The 26,436-nt window shown below is 40.8% G+C and overlaps 1 protein-coding gene across 2 annotated transcripts in view; it reads left to right on the top strand.

The window, feature by feature from the left end:
- Positions 1-26,436, top strand: part of dnajb6b (DnaJ heat shock protein family (Hsp40) member B6b) — a 32,520-nt gene that overhangs the window by 5,733 nt on the left and 351 nt on the right. For both annotated transcript variants that reach the window (XM_080020056.1, XM_080020057.1), the window contains 9 exons: positions 4,768-4,836; positions 6,535-6,644; positions 8,120-8,185; positions 8,568-8,681; positions 10,955-11,098; positions 11,644-11,806; positions 12,261-12,331; positions 23,727-23,867; positions 25,368-26,436. The exon at positions 25,368-26,436 is cut by the window's right edge and continues 351 nt beyond it. In XM_080020056.1, coding sequence (XP_079876182.1) covers positions 4,772-4,836; positions 6,535-6,644; positions 8,120-8,185; positions 8,568-8,681; positions 10,955-11,098; positions 11,644-11,806; positions 12,261-12,331; positions 23,727-23,867; positions 25,368-25,477 — 984 coding nt within the window. In that variant the 5' untranslated portion in view covers positions 4,768-4,771 and the 3' untranslated portion in view covers positions 25,478-26,436. The remainder of the gene's footprint in view (positions 1-4,767; positions 4,837-6,534; positions 6,645-8,119; positions 8,186-8,567; positions 8,682-10,954; positions 11,099-11,643; positions 11,807-12,260; positions 12,332-23,726; positions 23,868-25,367) is intronic.

Below are 26,436 nucleotides of genomic sequence, written 5' to 3'. Positions count from 1 at the left end.
AAGTGACTGTTGTTTTATTCCAGTGTGTGTTAGTAGAACCATCAGAGACCCACATGGACCTACACCCACATGGACCCAAACAAGCACTGAACAAAGAGACCTTTTCACCATAGCTCCCCTTTAATATTCACCCATAAGATGTTTTCAGGACAAGAGAAGAACAATATGACGGTGATTTGGGTTCTTTCAGTGTTTTCAAACAGAGCTCCCCTTGTGGCGATTGGTCCAAACGCCCCCGCATCACGGCAGGGGGCGGACTTCCACCTCCTCTTTTGTGTCTTTCATCTTTAAATCCACCAAAGCCGCCGCCGCCGACTCCTCCCACTCACCGCTCGCCGCTGGGTTTTTTTCTGATTCCGGCAACTCTCTGCACCCCTCGTGGCACGGAATGATAAGAATTAAACAGAGTTGTTCTTGAGTGTCCTGACAACGGGGTTCTGGGAGGTGTTCTCCGCTCGTTCTTACGTCTTTTGTTCTCAAGTCTTTTAAAGTGCGCCTCCGCCTTTAAGGCTTCCATTAAGACTTGTTTGGTTTGAGACGGTCAGAAAGCGCTGTGATCCAGTCCAGACAGAATCAGGTTGGTTTGATATGATCTGTGTTTTATTTGTATTATTTGATATGTGTCAATACTGGGATGGAAAGAAAAGACCGATGCACAACGTCTTAAGAAAATCTTTAGGTGTGTGACGCTGTTTTTAGACGGTCTTGTGGTCTGTCCCTGCGGTTACTTACACCGACACGCATCATCACAATAACTGTAAAGGCCACAGGTTATAAATAGCAAACCAACAGACAGAACTGGGCGGAGCCGCGGCTGCTAACTGGTTTAGTTAAGACCTTCTGGTTTGCGGTCAGATGGATGTGGAGGCCGCTCGTTTGGCGTTTAGACGCCGGGAGAAGGACGGAGCGCGTGCTTTGTGTTGAGAGGTTGCAGCCGGGAAGGTGACAAGTTGTGACGCCTTCTGAGGGGAAGCTGCTGCATCCGCTTCAATCTCACTGGGCTTGTTATCCATCACTGGAATGTAAACAGAATTAAAACACACGAAACGGACGACACTGGATTAATCTGCAAACAGCTGAAGAAACATTCCACCAGTTTGGTTTCGGCAAAAGCAGTTAAATTAATCGGCAGAATCACGGGGACTTCAATATGAAGGATTAGGATGAATTATTACTTAATGTGTTACTTAAAAACTCCCAACATGACCCGACAGGAAGAGATTTTATTTTCTTTCGAAGATCTGTTCTAACACCAGGATTCACCCAAGTTTTCACCTCCAGGTGATAAAGGATCATAGGACTAGTGCCAATGTTTCACAGTATAACTGTTGTATAACTTCATCAGAGGTGAGGGAGTTGTTACATCACATCTATCTGTGTCAAACAGCAGGATAATCTTATTATATCATTGTTCCTTATCAAACTCACAGAATTGAATCAATATCACATGTATGGATGATAAACAGTTGGGTGTCGCTACAGAAACAAACCAAACACTGACGGCTGCAACGCCACAGTCCAAAAGGACACTGCAGCATGCCGCCGTGTTCGTCTTCACTTCAACAGGGACCAGAGTTTCCGTTTGAACAAACTGGAGCTGGACAACGTGTCCTGGAAGATTTCAATGTCCCAGACAAATGGGAGAGATTCGGTCAAATATTATCTGTGTTTATTGAGCTTAAAAACAATTGATAAGCAGGTTATATAGAGAATGACATATGTATAATATTTTTTATTGAATATTTCAAATAGAATAAGTCCCGTCAGTAAACGCCACTTTAAAAATAAATAAATAAAAATTATGGATATTACTACTTGAAATCCAATAGTTTCCGTTCGTGAACAATAAGTATGCGGCCACTTTAATTAACATTTCACCAAAACAATTTTTTTTTTTTTATCAAATCCGAATCAAAATAAATATGACAAGTAGGTCTAAATGAATAATAAAATTTGTGGTTTTGTCTGACTTCGTTGGGACGTCCCGTCGACATATTTTACACAATGAATATTTAGCGTCTGCTTCGGGTCGGAACTTAAATATTTCTATATCCACAAACGCGATTGGTCAGAGGTGAAAGGTCGGCTTCAGATCGTCCAAACTGATTGGCTCCGCGTTGCGACTTGCAGAGCGTGGAAATGAAGAGATCTGCCGATATTCTTTCTTCCGAAGTGCATCCACCCAGCACTCAAATTGCCTGGAGGTAATTATTTTCACCGGACATTGTGACCGGAGAGATTTAAATATTTTGGACTTCAACAGGTTTTCCTGGTCAAAAACTGGCAAATACCAGATGATAGAAAGGCTGATAGGGATATGTCAAATCACATCCCTGTGTTGTTTTGCATTATTATTTTATTGTTGAATGTGCTGGTAGCACCGCACACCTAGTGTCATTGCACACCTCATTGTTAGTATATTATTAAACCCAAATGTCACCGCGCTACTCCTCTAACAGTTTTCGAGCCACATTACATGCAAAATATATGAAAACAAATGGCTCGATTCCAGGAAAATATAGAATGCGGCAGAGAAATCCTGTCGTCATGGTAAAATCTGTAAACATTTTTACAATTTTACAATTTCAACAGGAATTGTCTGGTTTTGGTGTATTGTGCAGGTTAGACCCGAACAATAAAACAGTAAAACTCACTTTGCAGCATTTTGGGGTTTGTGACGTATATCAGCCGGTTTTACTTGTCAGATGCACCTCTGAGTTGAGGCCAATTAGCAAATCCACAATCCTGCGGTGGACCTGTACTTACAGAACCTGGATTTTCCACTTCTGTGTGCGGCGTCTCTGTCATTGATGTTTTGTCACCTGTTTAAAACATTTGTGGCAGACTAGCAGCTGTATTAAAAGGCCCTGTGTCTTTAACAAGGTGGAGAGTTTGATCACCGTTTTTAACTCGTCATTTTAAACTCAAGCCGAGGACGGGTGTGAAGTTCCTCTGTTCCACTTCTGCTCCAGTGAAACCAGAGTTAGTTTTTTTTTTTTTTTTTTTTTTTTTTTTTAAGAAGTTTACTCGGCTTTTAAAAACAGTTCAATTCCTGAATGCAGTGTGAACCGCTGTGTATTCAATCTAGCGGCTGTGTTCTCCTCTGTGAAAGGAGGGATCTGTAGGATGTGAATTCCAGATTCCTTCCAGAGAAGACAAACATATAATTCTTCTCCTCCTTCGGCCTGTTCTGTCTTGTTTCTGAGCCTGAAGCTGCGCAGCCCAAACCTCACGTCACACCAGAAAGAAGCTTTTTGGACTGAATGCTCTCTTGCAGGACCAGCCCCGTAACTAAGTACTTTCCACCCCTGAGCCGTGTTGGCTGCAGAGCCCAGCGGAGCTCAGTAACTGAGTAGAAATACTTTTTTTTTTTTTAACTACCTGTGCTGTCAGCATGCTTGGCATACAACAGAGTATTTTTTTCCATTGCATCTAGGACAGAGTTGCAAGTGGAGTTCAACTTCTCAACCCGCAACGCAACTCTTTATTCATTCTTTACTCGTCAACAACTGCTGCAATAACTCTGTCCTGTGGACGAGCTGTGGGACGAGCAGGGCTCAGCTTGTTGTTACACAACCACCACCAACCACCACCAACCACCACCAACCCCCCTCTTTGGAGAACCATCTTACCCTGTTTTGGACTTTAAACAACTAATCATCATTACTACTCCAAGAGGGAGAATCACCACGGGTGAGACAAATACACATAGAAACAAACAACAACATGTACATGGAAAAACATAAACATAGAAACAAACATGAAAAAATGTAAACATAGAAACAAACATGTGCATGGAAAATCAAACATAGAAACAAACAACAACATGTACATGGAAAAACAAACAGAACCAAGCATGTACGTACATGGAAAAACACACACGCAGATGCAGCCGCAAGCGCAGAAACGGGGCCGTGAACACCAGGCACAGACTGCAGGCCTGGGGCCAGGCCCCGCGCCGACAGACCGACACCCCGCCTGAGCCACCCGCCCCGTAGGCGAGCCGACGGGGGCCCCCACACCAACACCCCACATAAAGGCAAGGCCCTCCATACAGCACGCCCCACCCGGCGCCCATCCACTTAGTCGAGTGCGCTCAAAGCAGGACACCCAGATTTATTTTTTCATACAGTTACATATGTCTTTGTTGTGTTTTTGTACTAAACCACTTTATATTAGTATGAGTATCTTTCCGTTCTCCTCCGATACATTTTCTGAAATAAATATCTGCTTTTTACTGCGTTACATTCTCCCCGAGACCGTTCGTTGCTGGTTCTATATTGGCCTGAAATAATAAATCTTACCTGAATTAAACAGCCAGTGCTTATGAATATTACACATTTTAAATGTAGACTCAACCACAAGTCCAGTGGATTAGGATTCACAGCGTTTACCTTTTGATAGTTCTAGCACTGTACATTGAAAACCAGATACTTTTGACTTTTATTTGAGTAGTATTTTAATGGGTGACTTAAGGAAAGTAAAGATAGCTCAGCAGAATGTGACTTGGAAGTCCTGTTCTGGTGCAGTGTGGCTCTGTTAAGGTGAAGGCGTCGCTGGGTCTGTTTCCACCTCCGTGTATTATATCATCTTAACTGCTCCTCATTCATCCGTCGCTCCTCCCACTAATTAGGTTTTACCCCCATGCCACCTCGCTCGCCCCTCAGTCTGACTCGGACTCTCTCTCTCTCTCTCTCTCTCTCTCTCTCTCTCTCTCTCTCTCTCTCTCTCTCTCTCTCTCTCTCTCTCTCTCTCTCGTTCGCTCAGGAACATGGTGGACTACTACCGGACGTTGTGCATCCCGCGGAGCGCGACGCAGGATGAGATCAAGAAAGCGTGAGTGATCCTCCCCAGAGCCACGTGCGCTATCTTTACTGCTGTTGTTGTTCCGACGCCCGTGGGCCTTCCAGCGCACGTAACACTCTAAATTTAACACACGTACACTCTCGCTCTCTCTCTCTCTCTCTCTCTCTCTCACACACACACACACACACACACACACACACACACACACACACACACACACACACACACACTCAATGAAGAAAGTTCCTTTAACCTTGTCTGTCACATTGCCTTGGTCTGTCATTTGGTGAGGACTCTCTCGCTCGTGCACGCACACACACACCCATGCTGTCTTAACAAGTGATGTGCTGAATGACTGTTGTTTTCAGAGGTTGAGGGACAACCGCACATTGTGTGTTGTGATTTTTATGGACTAGAATTCTGCCGTGTTACTGTTATGGCATTACTATGTTATTACTGTGGGGTTACGACTGGTTATGTACCTCTCTGACTGGTTATATACCTCTCTGACTGGTTACGTACTCGCCTGACTGGTGACGTACTCGCCTGACTGGTGACGTACTCGCCTGACTGGTGACGTACTCGCCTGACTGGTGACATACCCGCCTGACTGGTGATGTACCCGCCTGACTGGTGACATACCGGCCTGACTGGTGACGTACCGGCCTGACTGGTGACGTACCGGCCTGACTGGTGACGTACCGGCCTGACTGGTGACGTACCGGCCTGACTGGTGACGTACCGGCCTGACTGGTGACGTACCGGCCTGACTGGTGACGTACCGGCCTGAATGGTGACGTACCGGCCTGATTGGTGACGTACCGGCCTGACTGGTTATGTACCCGCCTGACTGGTTACGTACCCGCCTGACTGGTTACGTACCCGCCTGACTGGTTACGTACCCGCCTGACTGGTTACGTACCCGCCTGACTGGTTACGTACCTCCCTGACTGGTTACGTACCCGTCTGACTGGTTATATACCTCTCTGACTGGTTATATACCTCTCTGACTCTTTACGTACCTCCCTGACTGGTTATATACCTCTCTGACTGGTTACGTACCCGCCTGACTGGTTATCTCCAGATCCCCGTGTGATTGGCTGTCGGCTCTTTAAAAGCACATTGATCTCACGCACAAAGGTGTGTAGCACAAACAGCTGATGTAGCACGAGCGGCCATGTTGGCCTCCGTCTGTTCTTCCTGCTCCACACACACGCTGTGTGTGTGTGTATGTGTGTGTGTGTGGTTGTCATGGCAACCCTCAGCTGTTCCTCAGTGTGTTGATCAGTCAGCTGTTTTGTTCTTATTTATTCTGTTTCTGTGATAAATAATGTTGTATATTTGCGAAATGACAAATGAAAAAATGTTATAACATTAAGTTATTAGTTTTAAGTTTCCCTACAAAACAAATACGCTTGTTATATTTCCTGTGTTTAATATTACAGTACAATATTTAAAATGTTTTCATCTTCAATAATATTTATATTGTTTTTGTGGGATTTTACTGTTTTTCTGCTCACCAACCAACCAGCGGCCTGGTAGAAAACAGACTCTGTGTGTACTTTATAAAGTATTACTGACTGTATTTCTATTTGTCCAGGTACAGAAAAGAGACTCAGTGTGTACTTTATAAAGTATTACTGACTGTATTTCTATTTGTCCAGGTACAGAAAACAGACTCAGTGTGTACTTTATAAAGTATTATTGACTGTATTTCTGTTTGTCCAGGTACAGAAAACAGGCTCTGAAGTGGCATCCGGACAAGAACCCCGACAACAAGGAGGAAGCAGAGAAACACTTCAAGGAGCTTTCAGAGGCGTACGAGGTGCTGTCCGACGGTAAGAGCTGCTACTCAGGTACTACTGCTGAGGTACTGCTGCTAGGGTACTGCTACTAAGGTACTACTGCTAAGGTACTTCTACTAAGGTACTACTGCCAAGTTACAACTACTAAACGGGAATCGCCAGGGAAGTCACAGTAAAGTACCATCGCGATACTTGGGTCCCGATACGATAATATCGCAAATCTTTGTTTTGCAATCCACCAAGTATTGTGATACGATACTACGTTGCGTATATTATCAATTTCTTTCTCACCTGACTGCAGTAAAAAGTTTAAAATGCATCTGTTTTCTCTGCTTTGGTCCTCTACATGTTGCCTTTACCACCAGTACTTTTTATGTTAACATCCAGTACATGTGATGTTTACATCCACGTCTTCACTTTTTCCTTCCATTTTCTCCAGTCGTGTTGTGAATATCGAAATAAAACCAACCTTTTGTTTCCCAGTGGTACAACATGTTCATTGACGCGTCAACAAACAAGCAGCGGGTGACACTCGCTACGTCGCTGTGGCGGCTGCTCATGTACACCAATGAGCGGCGCAGCGGGCAAAAGAATCTTGGGAAACTCAACCAAATCAAAATCCTCCGTTGGGAAAGAGGGTGCGGCGACCAATTTTAGCATTTTTCTTTATTTTTTATTTTTTTTATCCGTCCGAGGGAACGACGCCGTCCGCGATCGATGACCGAGTGGCCTGGTTCTGCGGCGTTGCGTTGGAGCGCGTGGAGGCGGCCCTCCACTTCAGCTGGACTGGAAAGCGCTCAAGTTTGTGTCGGGTGGAGAGACGGCAGAAAGTGATGCTGTTAGAGTCGCCTCAATGTTATCCTAGGAAAAGACGAGCGTCGATATACAATCCCAGCGGCAAATTGGCACAAGCTCAGTCCGGCGCCGCCTGGGGAGAACCCAAATACCAGACAGTCTGTGGCATCCGGAGCACCCCAGGGTCCTTGGCAGCCCCGGGGGGGGAATTCGGGGATGTTCCTTTAAAGGGATACGACATGTTATTTTCCCTTATGGGGGGAGGTTCTGCTTTTATAGAAGTTGTACTTTAGAGGAGTACAGAATATATCTACATTTTAAGCTAAGAAAACAAACATTTTATTTTAACACGTCACAAAGACGTGGGAAGAACTATGTCGCTATTTCGAAAGAGCTATGCTAGTTGATCCCCACTGCAGTCATGCATTGAGCTAACGCAGTTAGCATGTGATGGAGAGGTCTGTTTGAGGGATGACTGTCTGAGAGTTGGGAGAGGCGTTTTGTCAGCTTGGCCATCTAGGATTGACCGCCTGTGAGACGCACGGAGAGGTGTGGGCAGGGGACAGCAGAGGGGTGGTGGAGACTCCTCTGCACGGCAGCACAGAGCTGAGAGGTCGTAGGGTGGACAACAGGAAGGGCCCTCAGGCGGAGCCCTGAGGGACACTGTTGTTCAGAGCCTGACTGGAGTGGTTCACTGTCCGCTGTCTCCCCAGAAAGCAAGAGGGACGTTTACGATCGCTATGGAAAGGAAGGACTCTCTGGCAGTGGAGGTGGAGGAGGTAAAGAAACAACCTGCACATTAAATACACGTTTCATTTTTCTCTTTACAGAGAATTCATGTAGCTCCACATGGTCAGTTACAGCACATACTCATTATACGTTCTATGTATTTAAGTATTGATCTCACCTATAGGGTAACTTCGCAAGACTTAAGATATTTTTTGATTAACTAAACTGGAAAAGTTCTAGTCTGAGATTTCAGTTATGTAGAGCAGAGGTTCCCAACCACTGGGCCTCGGACCCGTGCCCGGACCCCCTCGGTCCGCGAACATTTTGCACGCTGTGGCCCGGTCTGTGACGGTGAACAGGTTGGGAACCCCCGATGCAGAGTATCGCTTTTCATTTTTACATTTTTTCTTTTGTTGTTGTTGTTTTTTGCAGGAGGTCATTATCATGATCGCTTCAGCGGCGGCGGCGGCGGCTTCACATTCCGTAACCCAGAAGACGTTTTCCGGGAATTTTTCGGCGGCAGGGACCCCTTTGCAGAGTTCTTCAGTAAGAGCTTCACTTCACTTCATCCATCCCTGGGAGGAGAGGGGGATCGAAAGGCGGCCGCGATGCCTGTCCCATAATACTGCACTCACTGCATACAGATGGCCAGATGCACCTTTAACCAGCTGTGAACCAGCTTGAGGAATATTCCTGTGTGAACTGGAAATGCTATTCATATGCTAGTCAGAGAGGGGTTACCCAGAATCCCCTGCTGCTCTCCCGCCTCCACAGCCGTGAGGTTTCTCATTCGGTTCGTGTCTCAGCCCCTGGAGGACGTCTGCATCACGTCCAGCCCAGTTAGTTTGACGCCAGTCGGCGCGCCAAGGACTGCGCATTGATCTCAAACTTAATTGTCTAGAGCATTGGCTCCCAACATGGGGCCCAGGGACCCCCGCGGGTCCTTCGAAGGGTTCCAGGGGGTCCCGAGCAAAATGATGAATAGTTCAACTTCACCACTGTTTCATTTCCAAGATGTTAGCACCATTAGAGAATGCACGATAATGACTGGGAAGGTTGATAATCACTGATCTAGGGTAAGGTGAAGGTTTTAGAGGTTGGGGTTTAGAGGTTGGGGTTTAGAGGTTGGGGTTTAGAGGTTGGGGTTGAGTTGTTGGGGTTGAGAGGTTGAGAGGTTGGGGTTGAGTAGTTGAGGGGTTAGGGGTTAAGAGGTTGGGGTTGAGTGGTTGAGAGAGGTTGGGGTTTGGGGTTGAGTGGTTGAGAGAGGTTGGGGTTTGGGGTTGAGAGGTTGGGGTTGAGTGGTTGAGAGGTTGGGGTTGAGTGGTTGAGAGGTTGGGGTTGAGTGGTTGAGAGGTTGGGGTTGAGTGGTTGAGAGGTTGGGGTTGAGTGGTTGAGAGGTTGGGGTTGAGTTGTTGGGGTTGAGTGGTTGAGAGGTTGGGGTTGAGTGGTTGAGAGGTTGGGGTTGAGTGGTTGAGAGGTTGGGGTTGAGTTGTTGGGGTTGAGTGGTTGAGAGGTTGGGGTTGAGTGGTTGAGAGGTTGGGGTTTGGGATTGAGAGGTTGGGGTTGAGTGGTTGAGAGGTTGGGGTTGAGCGGTTGGGGTCTAGGGTTAGAGGTTATGGTTTAGGGCTCCTCCTTGAAGGCTGAGGGTAAATGGTTCAGAGGTTCAGGTTAGGTGTTAGATTTAGGGGGTTCGGCCTTATGGGTTAGGGTTTAGGGGTCAGGGTTATAAAGTACACACTGCAACTCAGTTTTGAAGTTGGTTGTACCCGGGAACTGTCCGTCGCCGCAGCGTTTGGACACTACAGAAGTGCATGCTGGGAGCCGGGAGCTGTGCCTTCCATTTGGTGCCCAGGAAGCGTTTAGTGTCTCAGACGCTGCTGCAGGTCACACAGTGTTTGAGTTGAATACGTGTAACCTCAGATGAATCAATTAGAATGCAGCACATAACCTGACACAGACTATTGAGTATTATCCTAATATTCCATAGTTGAATGAGTGTAGTGCTAGTTGTATCCTGTGTAGTACTAGCAGTATCTTGTGTAGTACTAGTAGTAATACTAGTAGTATTCTGTGTAGTAGTATCCTGTGTAGTAGTATCCTGTGTAGTACTAATAGTATCCTGTGTAGTACTAGTGGTAATACTAGTAGTATCCTTTGTAGTAGTAGCCTGTGTAGTTCTAGTAGTATCTTGTGTTGAAGTATCCTGTGCAGTACAAGCAGTACTACTAGTAGTATCCTGGTTGCAGTTTAGCTCTAAATATGGAGTCCTATGAAGCGGCTGCAGATACGAGCGTCTACATCACCCGACTGGAATGCTTTCAAAAATAGCTTCTGTATTAAAACAAGAGCAGGAGAAATGATGCCAGGAGGGGGGGGGCAGGGGCTGCATCTGCTGCTTCCTGTACTGTCAGGATTTAGGAAAGTACTTCACTGGCGTTTGGGAGATGGAGTTCCCCGTGTTGTGATGATGGTTTAATTTGGGCTGGGATGGATGGATGGATATATATATTTTTTTATTTATCCCCCGTAGGGAATTTGCAGTCTGACCAGCTCACATCAAGAAAGTTAAAAAAAAAAAAAAAAAAAATACTAAAGCAATACAGTACAAATGTAAACAAAAGAAATAAAATAAAAAACAAAAATAACTCCATAAATAACTCCTCTACGGTAACTCATGAAATAAATGGAAATGGTGACGTACGATAAACGCTCAGTATGGTAAGCCCTTAGACTTCTCCATCCGTCTTCCAGTATGTAGGGCGTTGGGAGGTGCGGGGTCTTCCCTCAGGGTGTTAAAGAGGTTTTTGTTTCCTCCGCAGACGACGACCCCTTCCAGGATTTCTTTGGGGGCGGGGGCCACGGCCGCCAGCGGGGCGTGAGCCGCAGCCGCACCGGGGGGCCGTTCTTCCACGGCTTCGGGGGCTTCCCAGCGTTCGGGCCCAGCTTCTCAGGGTTCGATTCAGGTGAGATGATTATTACTATTATTATTATTATTACTATTATAACTTTTGTTGTTATGATTATTTTTATTATTATTATTCTAACATAGCAGACGCTTGGTCTGGTTCCTCTGGGGGGGGGGGGGGGGGGTGGTGTGTGTGTGTGTGTGTGTGTGTGTGTGTGTGTGTGTGTGTGTGTGTGTGCGCCTGCATAACTAACTAGCTATCCTGTTTATTTCGATATACATACATATACAAACTCATTCAAGGGTTTTTCTTTATTTTTACACATCACAATTCACCACGCAGCCGGTGAAAGGCTGCACACCACGCCCGTTGCTGGGCGCCACGCCCGTTGCTGGGCGCCACGCCCGTTGCTGGGCGACAGGGCCGTTGCTGGGCGCCACGCCCCTTGGCAGCCCGCCACGCCCGTGGGCTGCGCGCCACGCCCAGCGTAGTTGGGGAGTGAGTCCTCCCAGAAGGGGAAGACCTCTCCAGTCCTTTCCCTCGTCGGGTCTGAGGGAGCGGGTGAAATGCGTCCTCACCTTCTGACGTCTGTGTCCCCTCAGGGTTCACGTCGTTTGGACAGACGGGAGGAGGGGGCTTCGCCTCGTTCTCCTCCTCCTCGTACGGGGGCGGAGGTGGTGGAGGAGGAGGAGGATCCATGGGGAACTTCAAGTCCGTCTCCACCTCCACCAAGTTCATCAACGGCAGAAAAATAACCACAAAACGGTATCTAGTCACTATTTACTTCACTGTACCCCCTCTGTCCCCTCTGTCCCCTCTGTCCCCTCTGTCCACTGTGCTCCATCTGTCCACTGTGCTCCATCTGTCCACTGTGCTCCATCTGTCCACTCTGTCCACTGTACCCACTCTGTCAGCTGACAAAGAAGAGACAAAAACACACAAACCTGTAACGACCCATCCTTCTGGATTCTCCATGTCGAGTTACACCACCGCCCTTCATGCTACGCCCTTCATGCACCTGTCCAAACAGATGCACCTCACACATGTATCTGCTGTTTAACTTTAAGTCCACATGTAGAATAGAATCCCAGGAGGCTTAACCCGTAGACGGCCGTGTGTTCAGATATATGAATAATGTCAAATAAAAGGCTGTGGTCAGTGGACACAGCCACGCGGGATTCTACTTCCTGTTTCTGAGCCCTTTCCCCTACCCCCTCAGGATCGTGGAGAACGGCCAGGAGCGGGTGGAGGTGGAGGAGGACGGACAGCTCAAGTCTCTGACAGTGAATGGTAAGGAGCAGCTGCTCAGACTGGGCAGCAAGTAGCGCCCCGCCCGCCACCACCGGGGGGCGCTGTGGGGGCGGAGCTCCTCGGGTGCTTCATCTCGCTCATCTTCACATCTCATTCCAATAGATTTATTCCCTTTTTTTTTCTATCTAACGGATCTTATTTTGTAGTTTTATTTATTCCAGTTGACCTTGTTTGTTGGGACCAGAGTTGCTGTTTTTTTGCATTTTATTTTGGACTCGTCGTGTTTTTCCTTCATCTTGCCGCTCGGTGCCTGGAGCACAGAAGTTTAACCCTTTCCCCCCTGAACTGCCCCTAACAGTGACGTGGCGTCCGCCGTGTCTGACCAACGACTCAGATTATCAACGTGACGACGTTATTAATATGCTTTTTATTTGCTTTGTCGTGTGATTAACTTCTGCATGGACGCAGCTTGTTTTCACTGTAGTCGCTCGGCCGTGGACCATGATGCTTTGTGAACGGACAAACAGGGGATTCGTGTACTTTGTAAAAAGAAAAAAGTGATTGAAAATAATAAACAGAGGTATAAGATTTGCTCAATAAAACTGTTTTGATTTGAAGTGTGATGATTCTTCAACCACATGCACTGAACACCTGACCATTAAAGGGACGCTCCAGTTCTGCATGCTAAGTGTGCTAGCTCATTGCATGGCTGCAGATGGGATCAGCTAGCCTAGCTCCTGTCAAAAACTCAAGTTGTTTAAGATTCATCTTAGAGATCCGAGACGCTTTGTAATGAGCATACATTCGGAACTACTATAAAAACTGGAGCTTCCCTTTAAGCTGCTTGTCACAAACCACCTGACAGGAAGTCACCGCCGCACGTCACTCACCGCAGTAACCTCAGTAACCTCAGTAACCTCAGTAATCTACTAATATCACAGTTTACTCATGAGATTAACTCCCAAGCAGCTTCTGCACCGGCTCCTTAAAAACTCTTCAAAATGTCCTAAATTGTTTGTTTTTACAAATATTACACCTTGTAAGTACTTACCTGGGGGATAATGTGCAGCCAGCCGGGCGTGACAGAAGGACTTTGCACAGGGCAAGTTGAGCAATCGACTGGAGCCCCGTGAATTTGTGGATTTTTATTTTTTGATTTGGTAAAAGCTTTGTTTTGCTTTGTCAGTGTAGCGACAGGTATCCCAATATTTGGAAAAAGAAGAGAAGGGCCTTAGAGAACGTATTCTGGAGATGGATATGGTGGGTGGAGAACAGTATTTGGGGCTTGAGTGGTGAAAATTTTGGCTTTTTTTTAGAGATTCGGCTCATTTTGTGTGAATGGAATTCTCCCTGGCCGCTGGGCTTCAACTCATCACAACACAACAGACACGGTGTACGAATGTCGTCTGTATTCACTACATAGGATCAATCAAACAGGTCAATAAGCAAAAGTTACAAACTTACGACGACTACAAGGATTATCAGTACAAAACCTTGTGTGAAAAATACAGTATACGGTTTGATACGGGGGATATTATGAAATGTTGGAATAGAGATATTGTATGAAAAATAAATCATATTCCTCCGTATTTAGTCATTAAACAGACATCGAACACAGTAACCAAAACGAGTCAGAGGTTCAAGTTCGGATTCTTTTCTTGTTCCTTCAGTCAATGATTGGAAGAGACGACCGCGCTCCCAAAGACTCGGTGGCTCAAAGAGGAAAGCCGCCATCGGGGGGCGTCGGGGTTTGATGCCAGCTGATCTTTTGCAAGCGCCCGCAGACCGGGGCCGCGCGTAAGGACGACCCGGCGGTGTTGTGATCACCGACCCGGAACACGTCCGTGGATGTCGGGAGTCGAGCAGGGTCGCCTGCTCGACCCAGCGGCTCAAGATGTGGAAAAACCTCAAACCGACAGTTGCAGAAATGTGCGTTTAGAAGAATGTTATGATGCTCATGTCACTCTCGGCCCTGGTCCCCGGGAGCTTTTAAACACGCACTTGCGTTGCCGGCTTTCAAATGCTCATCCGGCATCGAACCCTCAGGTCCAACACTAAAGTTGTTGTCCAAAGACGTATCTCTTTGAGCCACTGAGTCTCACGACGCTGCTAGTGTCCTCCAATCATTTGATTCAAAGCACAGGACGTGGATGAAAAAATCAGGACTCGAACCTGCGACGGCGGCTTCCGAACCGTCACGCCACCGGGTCGCCTCGGCGCCTCCCAGTTCGTGAGTCATGGCATTTGTTTGGGGCTCAGGACGCTGGCACGTTTCCTTCCAGATCGGAGTCTCAGTTCAGCCTCTCATTGGCTCTTGACTCCTTCAATATCGTATTTAATATATTCCTGAACGCTTGAATGGTTCAGTTAGAATTCTCATTTGGAAAGAGCTCCTCCCTCTAACGACTTCCTGTTTTCTTGCCATGTTTGCACTCAGAGGTGGAGGGGGCCCCCGCACCGGTCCTGCATGAGGCCCCCAAATCACTGAGACCGCCCATGCCTCAGAGTTGGCCCTAAAGTTACTTCTGTACTTCTGTACTACTACTTGTGTATTTCACATCCTGACTTTACTACTTTCTGGTGGTAAAAGAACTTCTCATCTGGTGGATTTGATTCAGACGCAGCAGGTGAGTGACTGGCATGTTTCTGTCGCAGAGATGAGATATGGTTTCATTATTATTATTATTATTATTATTATTATTTTATATTCAGGTTTGAAATTAAAATAAAGGTAAAAACAACGTCCTCAAACTTCACGTCCAATGGCTTTTGGGTTTTAATTCATCCCGGGGGAAATGTAGGTTTCACAGCAGCAGAGTCAAAAAATAGTTGAAAACATGAAATTAAATAAAAATGTTTTATGTGTGTTTAAAATAAATATTACAATTATTATTATTATTACTATTAATGCAATTTATTTTATATTTATTTATATCTAAATGTGAAACCAACTAAACTTAAGGCAACTAAAGTTGCTTTCAAGTTATTTTATTAAAATACACAAATGAAGTGTTTTCCTCAGCTGGGGTGGAGTGTGTCTCTAGGTGTGCACTTTGTGTGTGTGTATTGTTCTGTGTGTCTGAGTGTGTGTGTGTGTGTGTGTGTGTGAGTGTGTGTGGAGTGTTTCCAGGCGGTTGAGTCTCAACTTGTTGGATTTTAACATTGAAAGTTAAATCACCAACATTTGGTGCAAGACATTCTTCAGGTCAATCGATCAATCAATAACTAACGATTGTTTCCAAATCAAAAATCTGTTGCGTAAAAAAGACAAAAGTCCACAATGTCAAATATTAAAGAAAAGCAAACAGAGAAACGTCTCGACAGATGGAAGAAGCGACTGCACATGTGCAGCCATGTTCACGTAAAGGAAACATAGTATGTTCCTTTTCAACAAGTTGTTACAGGTCTCTGAGGTGAGGCTCGGGTTGCTGGAAATACCACTCAGATGATGCATTCTAACCATTGTAACATGCCTCTAAGCCCCTCCTGTTCCAGGACGCTCTGTTTCAGTGGGTGGAGCCCCCTAGTTCTATGAGCCCATGGGGTTTGAGCTTTACTTCTGGATCCGTTTTATTTAGTACGTAAACTTTCCGGTATTTCACCTCCTCAGTTCACAAAAATTATTTTGTTGCTGTGCTTCAAGCGTGTGGGGGACACCGCACTGGGACACGGCGCGGTGGGATTTTGTTTTTCATTCAATTAGTAAACGTTGGAAAATAAAATAAATACATCTACAATTTAAAAAAAACAACACTTTTTATTGGTTTTGTCTGGAGAGAGGCACAGCGCATCGCACGTCGCAGCCTGCAGTACATCTACCGCATACTTTATTATTAGTTATTTTTTAAGAACTATTTTTAAATTACTTACATTTCCATCGTCTGCTGTTCCTTCACGGACGGTTAGTTTTAATTCCTCTTTTAAAATATTTGTGCTGGAGCAGTTCCCAGCGGCGCTCGTTGTTCTCCAGCTGTGGGTGGAGTTACTCAGATGGGGGCGGCTCTAATTCTTACTGAGGCACCAAGTGACGTAGGAAGGGGTTTAAAATGTGAACGACATGTTTTATAAAACAGACGGATCACAACAAAGTGACTGTTGTTTTATTCCGGTGTGTGTTAGTAGAACCATCAGAGACCCACATGGACCTACACCCACATGGACCCAAACAAGCACTGAACAAAGAGACTTTTACAACACGTCCTTTCACTTTCCCGCAGTGATTTAGCAAATAATTGAGTTTCCTTGGTGTTAATGTTTGGAAAATATCTTTTCAAAGCATCAAAGTCTGCAACTTTGGAACCAACGCAAAATTAACAAATCAACTGGAAGATTGAAGACAGCAAATAATGAAATATAGATCATAAATAAGATAAGATAAAAAACAAGTTACACAGAATAAAGATCAATGGGAGACATTAAGGTTCATATTTAAGTCTCCACACAAATAAGGACAATTTTAAAGTTACTTGATTTTATTAGTTTAAATATTTTATTTGTGTAAATTAATGTAATTACCCTAAATTGTGGTGCATACTCAAATCAAAATGACGAACCATCTCACAGCAGCTTTGCCTAAAGTTCCAAAAAATATACAGCATCATTAAAATCAGTAAAATAATAATAATTAACATAAAAATAATTAACATATTGTATATAATCACATGAAAACCATTGAAAGAGTTCACCTCGTAGAACCATAACATTGTCTTGGTAATTTAGAGTTTGCAGAATTGACAGTAAAATTAAAGTTTAGTGAAGGTCACTGTGTTAATGGTGCAGCTGCGCCCTCTGCTGGTAAAACTCTGCAAGAGCACCACCCGTCACACGGCGGAGTGGAGCCAAGGAACTGGAGATGTAAACAAGTTATGTGACGTTTATATCACTCACGTAAAATTACATCGATTACATTCGTTTATTTAACTTTTTTTTTTTTTTTTAAGAAAACGCGGTCAAATCACGTCTATTTTTGAGCATTTTCTTCAGGTGATGTTAATGTGTCCACTGGAGGGCGCTGTTTCCACTCAGACCGCAGCTTGGTTGAACTTACATTTTCAGTCGTGACCATCCAGACAGTGTTTTGGATGTTCTGTATGATTATATTTATTATAAAACAATTCATGATAAATGTTGTACCAATATTTTTACATGTTGTTTGTCCTATTAAATATAAACTAAACATATTGAGAGTAAGATGTGCAGGGTCTGGTATATAGTGTATGTGCGGGTATTACTGCGTTATTTACTACTCAATACTCAGTGGTTTCACACTATTTCTGTGTTTACTACAAAGTAATAAATTGTATAACTATGATACAATGACAAGATATATATTCTGATCATTATATTGTTATAATACATGATTGCATTATGGTCTGTTTGTGGTTTGAAGCAGTGAAATTCTCACTGATACAAGCTTCAAACCGGGTTCTGCACTTTTATCACAACAGAGGCCGAGATCTGTGTGATGTGAGTCGAATTCAATTCAATCCCCAAATATGAATCAAATATGAATCAAATATGAATCAAATATGAATCAAATATGAATTAAACATCACGTGAGCGTCTGAACGGAACTTTGAACTCTGCTTTGATGTTTAGCGATGGATGCACGAGCTTTGAACGTGTGCACGGTGTCAAGGTCATTTCTGTCACACACACACACACACACACACACACACACACACACACACACACACACACACACACACACACACACACACACACACACACACACACACACACACACACACACACACACACACACACACACACACCCCTCCTATCGCACTCTGTGGTTCCCTGGCTCTATATTATTTATGATTGTGACTCTTTGTTCTATAACCCTCGTCCTGTTTATTATTTCTCGTATCAGCTGCTGCAGAATCAAACTTTCTCAACAAAGACGTTTAATCTGTGATGCAATGTGTAATGTAACAGATTATAACATCATACATATCATAATATATAACGTCATACATATCATAATATATAACATCATACATATCATAATATATAACATCATACATATCATAATATATAACATCATACAAATCATAATGTATAACATCATACAAATCATAATATATAACGTCATACATATCATAATATATAACATCATACATATCATAATATATAACATCATACATATCATAATATATAACATCATACAAATCATAATGTATAACATCATACAAATCATAATATATAACGTCATACATATCATAATATATAACATCATACATATCATAATATATAACATCATACATATCATAATATATAACATCATACATATAATATATAACATCATACAAATCATAATATATAACATCATACATATCATAATATATAACATCATACATATCATAATATATAACATCATACAAATCATAATATATAACATCATACAAATCATAATATATAACGTCATACATATCATAATATATAACATCATACATATCATAATATATAACATCATACATATCATAATATATAACATCATACAAATCATAATATATAACATCATACAAATCATAACATATAACGTCATACATATCATAATATATAACATCATACATATCATAATATATAACATCATACAAATCATAATATATAACATCATACAAATCATAATATATAACATCATACATATAATATATAACATCATACATATCATAATATATAACATCATACAAATCATAATATATAACATCATACAAATCATAATATATAACATCATACATATAATATATAACATCATACATATCATAATATATAACATCATACAAATCATAATATATAACATCATACAAATCATAATATATAACATCATACAAATCATAATATATAACATCATACATATAATATATAACATCATACATATCATAATATATAACATCATACAAATCATAATATATAACATCATACAAATCATAATATATAACATCATACATATAATATATAACATCATACATATCATAATATATAACATCATACATATCATAATATATAGCATCATACAAATCATAATATATAACATCATGCATATCATAATATATAACATCATACATATAATATATAACATCATACAAATCATAATATATAACATCATACAAATCATAATATATAACATCATACAAATCATAATATATAACATCATATATATCATAATATATAACATCATACAAATCATAATATATAACATCATACATATCATAATATATACCATCATACATATCATAACATATAACATCATACAAATCATAATATATAACATCATACATATCATAACATATAACATCATATATATCATAATATATAACATCATACATATCATATATAACATCATACATATCATATATAACATCATACATATCATAATATATACCATCATACATATCATAACATATAACATCATATATTTCACAATATATAACATCATACAAATCACAATATATAACATCATATATATCATAATATATAACATCATACAAATCATAATATATAACATCATATATATCATAATATATAACATCATACATATCATAATATATAACATCATACATATCATATATAACATCATACATATAATATATAACATCATACATATCATAATATATAACATCATACAAATCATAATATATAACATCATACATATCATAATATATAACATCATACAAATCATAATATATAACATCATACACATCATAATATATAACATCATACAAATCATAATATATAACATCATACAAATCATAATATATAACATCATACATATCATAATATATAACATCATACAAATCATAATATATAACATCATACAAATCATAATATAAAACATCATACATATCATATATAACATCATGCATATCATATATAACATCATACATATCATATATAACATCATACATATCATAATATATACCATCATACATATCATAACATATAACATCATATATTTCATAATATATAACATCATACAAATCACAATATATAACATCATATATATCATAATATATAACATCATACAAATCATAATATATAACATCATATATATCATAATATATAACATCATACATATCATAATATATAACATCATACATATCATATATAACATCATACATATAATATATAACATCATACATATCATAATATATAACATCATACAAATCATAATATATAACATCATACATATCATAATATATAACATCATACAAATCATAATATATAACATCATACACATCATAATAACTAACATCATACATATCATATATAACATCATATATAACATCATACATCTCATAATATATAACATCATACATATCATATATAACATCATATATAACATCATACATCTCATAATATATAACATCATACATATCATATATAACATCATATATATCATAATATATAACATCATATTTTACATCATGCATATCATAATATATAACATCATACATATCATATATAACATCATATATATCATAATATATAACATCATATATAACATCATACAAATAATATATAACATAATATATAACATCTCATATAACATCATACATATCATAATATATAACATCATATATATCATAATATATAACATCATGTATAACATCATACAAATAATATATAACATAATATATAACATCTCATATAACATCATACATATCATAATATATAACATCATATATATCATAATATATAACATCATATATATATTAATATATAACATCATATATAACATCATACATATAATATATAACATCATATACAACATCATACATATCACAATATATAACATCATATATAACATCAAATACACGACTCACAAAGTTTGGGATATTTGGCTTTCGGGTGAAATTTATGGAAAATGTAAGAAGTTCACGCTACAGTGATATTATATCATGAACGTAGGGCATTTAAGTAGAAGCGTGCAATGGGGATTTCCTCATCTCAAACAATTTATTGAAGCGAAAGCCAACAACAGTGGTGGGTTTACCACAACAACAAATGTCAATGTCTCAATAACTTGTCATGTGCCCTTGAGCATCAGTTACAGCTTGATAACGACGTCTCATGCTGTTCACAAGTCGACTTATTGTCTGCTGAGGCCTGGCCCCCCACTCTTCTTGAAGGGGGCCCTCAGGTCATTGAGGTTCTGGGGTACAGAGTTAGGAGCCTCTTCACTGCGACTCAGCTCATCCCATAGGTTTTCTATGGGATTCAGGTCTGGAGAAAGTGCAGGCCACTGCATTTGAGGTGCCCCAGTCTCCAGCAGCCGTTCCCTAATGATGCCACCTCCATGAGCTGGAGCCTTGTCGTCCATGAAGATGAAATGAAGCCTGTGTTGTTCATGCAGGGGCACAATGACTGACTTAGTGATGTCATTCAGGTAGTATGGGCTTGTCACTGTACCATTCACAAAGTGTAGGGCATTTCTGAATTGACTAGACACACCTGCCCACACTGTAACACCACCACCACCAAAGGCTCGTCTGGTGACAACAGTGGCTGATGCGTAGCGCTCTCCTCGACGTCTCCGACATCGTCGGCGGCCATCTGACGTGACGCTTGGGTGCCTCTCACCTCCCTTAAATGTGCCTGGAGTTGAGTGGCATTCGTCATGCGGTTCCTCAGGGCACTGTTCACAATGAAGCGCTCGTCAGTGTGGGATGTGGCCACTTCTGTGCCTTTCTGTGACTCTTCCAGTCTCTGTATCTCTGTTGCAACCTGCTGAGGACACTCTGTGACGCTCTAAGCTCAGTGGCCACTTCCCTCTGACAACATCCTGTTTGAAGCCTCGCTATGGTGAGGTGCTGCTGATCAGTCATTAGGTGTCGTCTTGGTCTCATGATGCCAGAATGTGAACAGCATGATGAAGAGGACTGTTTAAATACCAACTCTAATTGAACCAGGACATTTATTGGTCGATTCATGGATCAAACACCTGTTGTGAATTTTGCAGCTCCTTGTTAGAGAACAGCAAGTTGTGCAAAAAGTACTGAAACATTGAACAGTTGGACATGTGCATTCAAAAGTTTAGAGGTCAAATTAAGTTCTCCTGTAAAGGTTATAGTGCATTTTAGGTTCATCCTGAAATTTCACCCAAAAGCCAAATATCCCTAAATTTTTGTGAGTCGTGTATATCATAATATATAACATCATATAAAACATCAAATATATCATAATATATAACATAATATATAAGATCATATATAACATCATATTTATATATGATCAGGCATGTCATATTATATAACATCATATATAACATCATTCATATCATATGATAATATATCACATCATATATAACGTCATATATATCATAATATATAACATCATATATAACATCATGTATATCATAATATATAACATCTTATATAACATCAAATATATCATCGTGGGGATGGTAGCTCAGGCGGTAGAGCTGGTGGTCTAGTGATCTAAAGGTTGCCGGTTTGATCCCAGGCTCCTCCTGCTAGCATGCTGTAGTGTCCTTGAGCAAGACACTTAACCCCTAATTGCTCCTGATGGCTGCATCCGTCGGTGTTTGAACAATTGTAAGTCGCTTTGGATAAAAGCGTCTACTAAATGTAATAATATATAACATCTTATATAACATCATATATATCATAATATATAACATAAAATATATCATAATATATAACATCATATATAACATAATGCATATCATAAAATATAACATCATATATTATATCATATATAACATCATACATATCATAATATAAAACATCTTATATAACATCATATATATAATCATATATAACATAATATATCATCATATATCATAATATAGAGCATAATATTTAACATAATATAGATACTGTACTGTACTGTACTGTACTCTGCTGTACTGTACTCTACTGTATTCTACTCTTACTCTACTGTACTGTTCTCTATTCTACTTTACGGTAATGTACTCTACTCTTACTGAACTGTACTCTACTGTATTCTACTCTATTCCACTGTACTGTACTGTAATCTACTCCACTCTTACTGTCCTGTACTGTACTCAAATCTACTCCACTCTTACTCTACTGTATTGTACTGTACTGGACTCAAATCTACTCCACTCTTACTGTATTGTACTGTAATATAATCTATCCACTCTTACTGTACTGTACTGTACTCTAATCTACTCCACTCCACTCTACTCATACTCTACTATAATCTACTTTTACTCTTACTGTACTCTTACTCTCACTGTACTCTACCCTTCTCTACTCTGTTCTACTCCACAGGGAGCTAATGGAATCCCCCATTTCATCAATATATGTTATTATTGGATCATTTACTTTGTTGATATAATGACAATACACAAAATGAAAAAATATATTTATTTGAAATGTATCATTTTTTGTTTTTGTCAATATGTGATATTGATTATTGAAACCCCCCCTCATCCTGACCCCCGCAGAGGTGGGTGATGAAGACTTCCTGGAGGAAGAGTTTGGGCGTCGCAGACAGAGCACTCTGCCCTTCAGCCAACGCTGCCTGAGGAGCAGCGTCCAGAGCAGCAGCACAGAGGAGGAGGCCGGACCGCTCAGCCTCAGCAGAGGTAATAATACTTTCACTATAATAATAATAATAATAATGATATTATTATTATTATTATTATTATTATTATTATTATTATTATTAGGGGTCCAGCCAGCTGTTTGACAGCCCTTTACTGTTGTCTGGGAATATATTCTCTGAATTTTGAAGCCTAAAACTATCTGGAAAACCAACTTCTACCTGACTTTGAACCGCTCTGTCACAAAGATCTCGTGGTTGAAGTGTCATCCAAATCAAGCCACATACAGAGCAGTAGTGAATGAAAAACCGAACAAATTTGACCCAAAATATTCAGTATTTCTGGTTAACTGGTCACACGTCTGGTTTTAAATAGCAGATGAGGTTTACAGTAAGACACTTTATAATCATCATATTATTTACTATAAATGAGAATTAACGTTAGGCACTTTATGACATCATTATAATATTTACAATAAATGTACAGATTCTGATTGAGAATGTGTCCAGTGTGGGGCGTACGTATATAGCTAGTATACAGCTTATATAGCTTCTTACTGGTAGATGTCAGTAGATCTGTTCGATTCATATTTTAAATTCCTTGTCCACTTTACTTTGCTGGTTTAATAAAAAAATAATAGAAAATAATCCTTAAAAATCCGTCACCCGCATTTTTCGGGCTAAAAATGTGTGGAATACGACGACCACTGTACCCACAGACAAGGTTGAGGTGTCGTGAGAACATATAAACATATATATGTAAACATCATTAAACAAAAAAAAATGAATTAGATATAAGATATAATTATACATTTGAACACTATTCTAATGATATATTAACTGTAAATAAATGGGGACTGTGGCAGCTTCGCCTGCCACACCCCATCAAAGTGACGTTTTCAGGGACCTCCGGCACAGGGACACAGACGACGGGGTTGGAGACACCGGTTGATGGTAGAGAGTGGGCTACATGGAACAAGGCAGGAGCAGATGGACAGGACAGCATGTCATGATAAGGGCTCCTCTACTGAGTGAGCGTGGGGATGGGGGTTTTACCTGTTGTTTGTTAGACCAACCAACGGCCAACTATATAATATAATATAATATAATATAATATAATATAATATAATATAATAAAATACAATACAATATAATATAATATAATATAATATAATATAATATAATATAGTATAATATAATATAATATAATATAATATAATATAATATAATAAAATATAATACAATATAATATAATATAATATAATATAGTATAATATAATATAATATAATATAATATAATATAATATTATATGATATAATATAATATAATATAATATAATATAATATAATATAGTATAATATAATAAAATATAATACAATATAATATAATATAATATAATATAATATAATATAATATAGTATAATATAATATAACATAATATAATATAATATAATATAGTATAATATAATATGATATGATATGATATGATATATAATAATATGATATAATATAATGTAACTAGCAGCTTCGTCTTCCTTTCAGGTTTCCTGGACGGCCGGAGGAAGAAGCTGTGGCTGAAAGAAGCAGAATCCAAAAAGAAACGACCTGCGAGGCTGGTCCCTCGATTCGGGGGGATTGGAGCCAGGTTCTAGAGACCCCCAACACACACACAAACACACACACACACACACACACACACACACACACACACACACACACACACACACACACACACACACACACACACACACACACACACACACACACACACACACTTTCTCTCTCTTTCTTTGCAGTGTACTACAGTAGGAACCTTCATCCGCAGGACTCTCCTCCTCCCTCTCTTCTCTTTATTTATTCCTCATTATTGTCCTCCATCTCTCCATCCATGGACCCTCATCATCACCCCGGACCACAGACGGCTCCTGGGTCCTGGGTCCTGGGTCCACGGGCCCCGGGGCCTGAGGCCTGAGGCCACCAGAAAACCCGCCCCCCAACATCACCCACGTAGTTCACAGAAGGTCCAGGACCGTGAACAACCTCATAGAGATGATTCTAGAGAATTTGGAACCCCAGGAAGGAAATGGGGCCCCTGAGGACCGATTTCCACTAAATGAGCCCTTTGGCGCTCCCTAGTGTTCGGCGGGTAGTTCCCTGCTTCACTTGTCCATAATTGGTCTCATTTTGCGAGTTGTGGCTCAGTTTTCTTGAGGGCCTCCTCGACCTTTGGGCTCCTGGTCCTGGCCCCTGAACCACCCCCTGATCTGGAACATCCTGCTGTTTGGTTCCAGAGGAAACAGCACAAATCCTTGTGACGTGGCCCTCCTGGACGTCCTGGTCAGGTCCCCATGCCGCTCCCACAGGAGGCGTTTCCACCGTTTCCATCGTCTTCTTTTTTTTTTTTTTTTTTTTTTTCCCTCATGAAATTAAAAATGAATTTCTTGAGCCGCTCCGGCGGCAGCACCACGGACAGCGGCGCCCAGAAGCTCCTGGGGCCGAGCGAGCGCTCTCACCTCCGGGGCCGTTTGGGGGCCTACGGAATGGAATGAAAGAAGCGTCGTAGGAACTAGGAACACTGAACTATAAGAGGGATGGTTATTGGGAAACTAAG

Source organism: Zeus faber, assembly GCF_960531495.2.
Source record: "Zeus faber genome assembly, chromosome: 19".
Lineage (NCBI taxonomy): Eukaryota > Metazoa > Chordata > Actinopteri > Zeiformes > Zeidae > Zeus > Zeus faber.
Note: the sequence above shows the minus strand (reverse complement) of the source record. Positions and strands in the feature narration are given on the sequence as shown.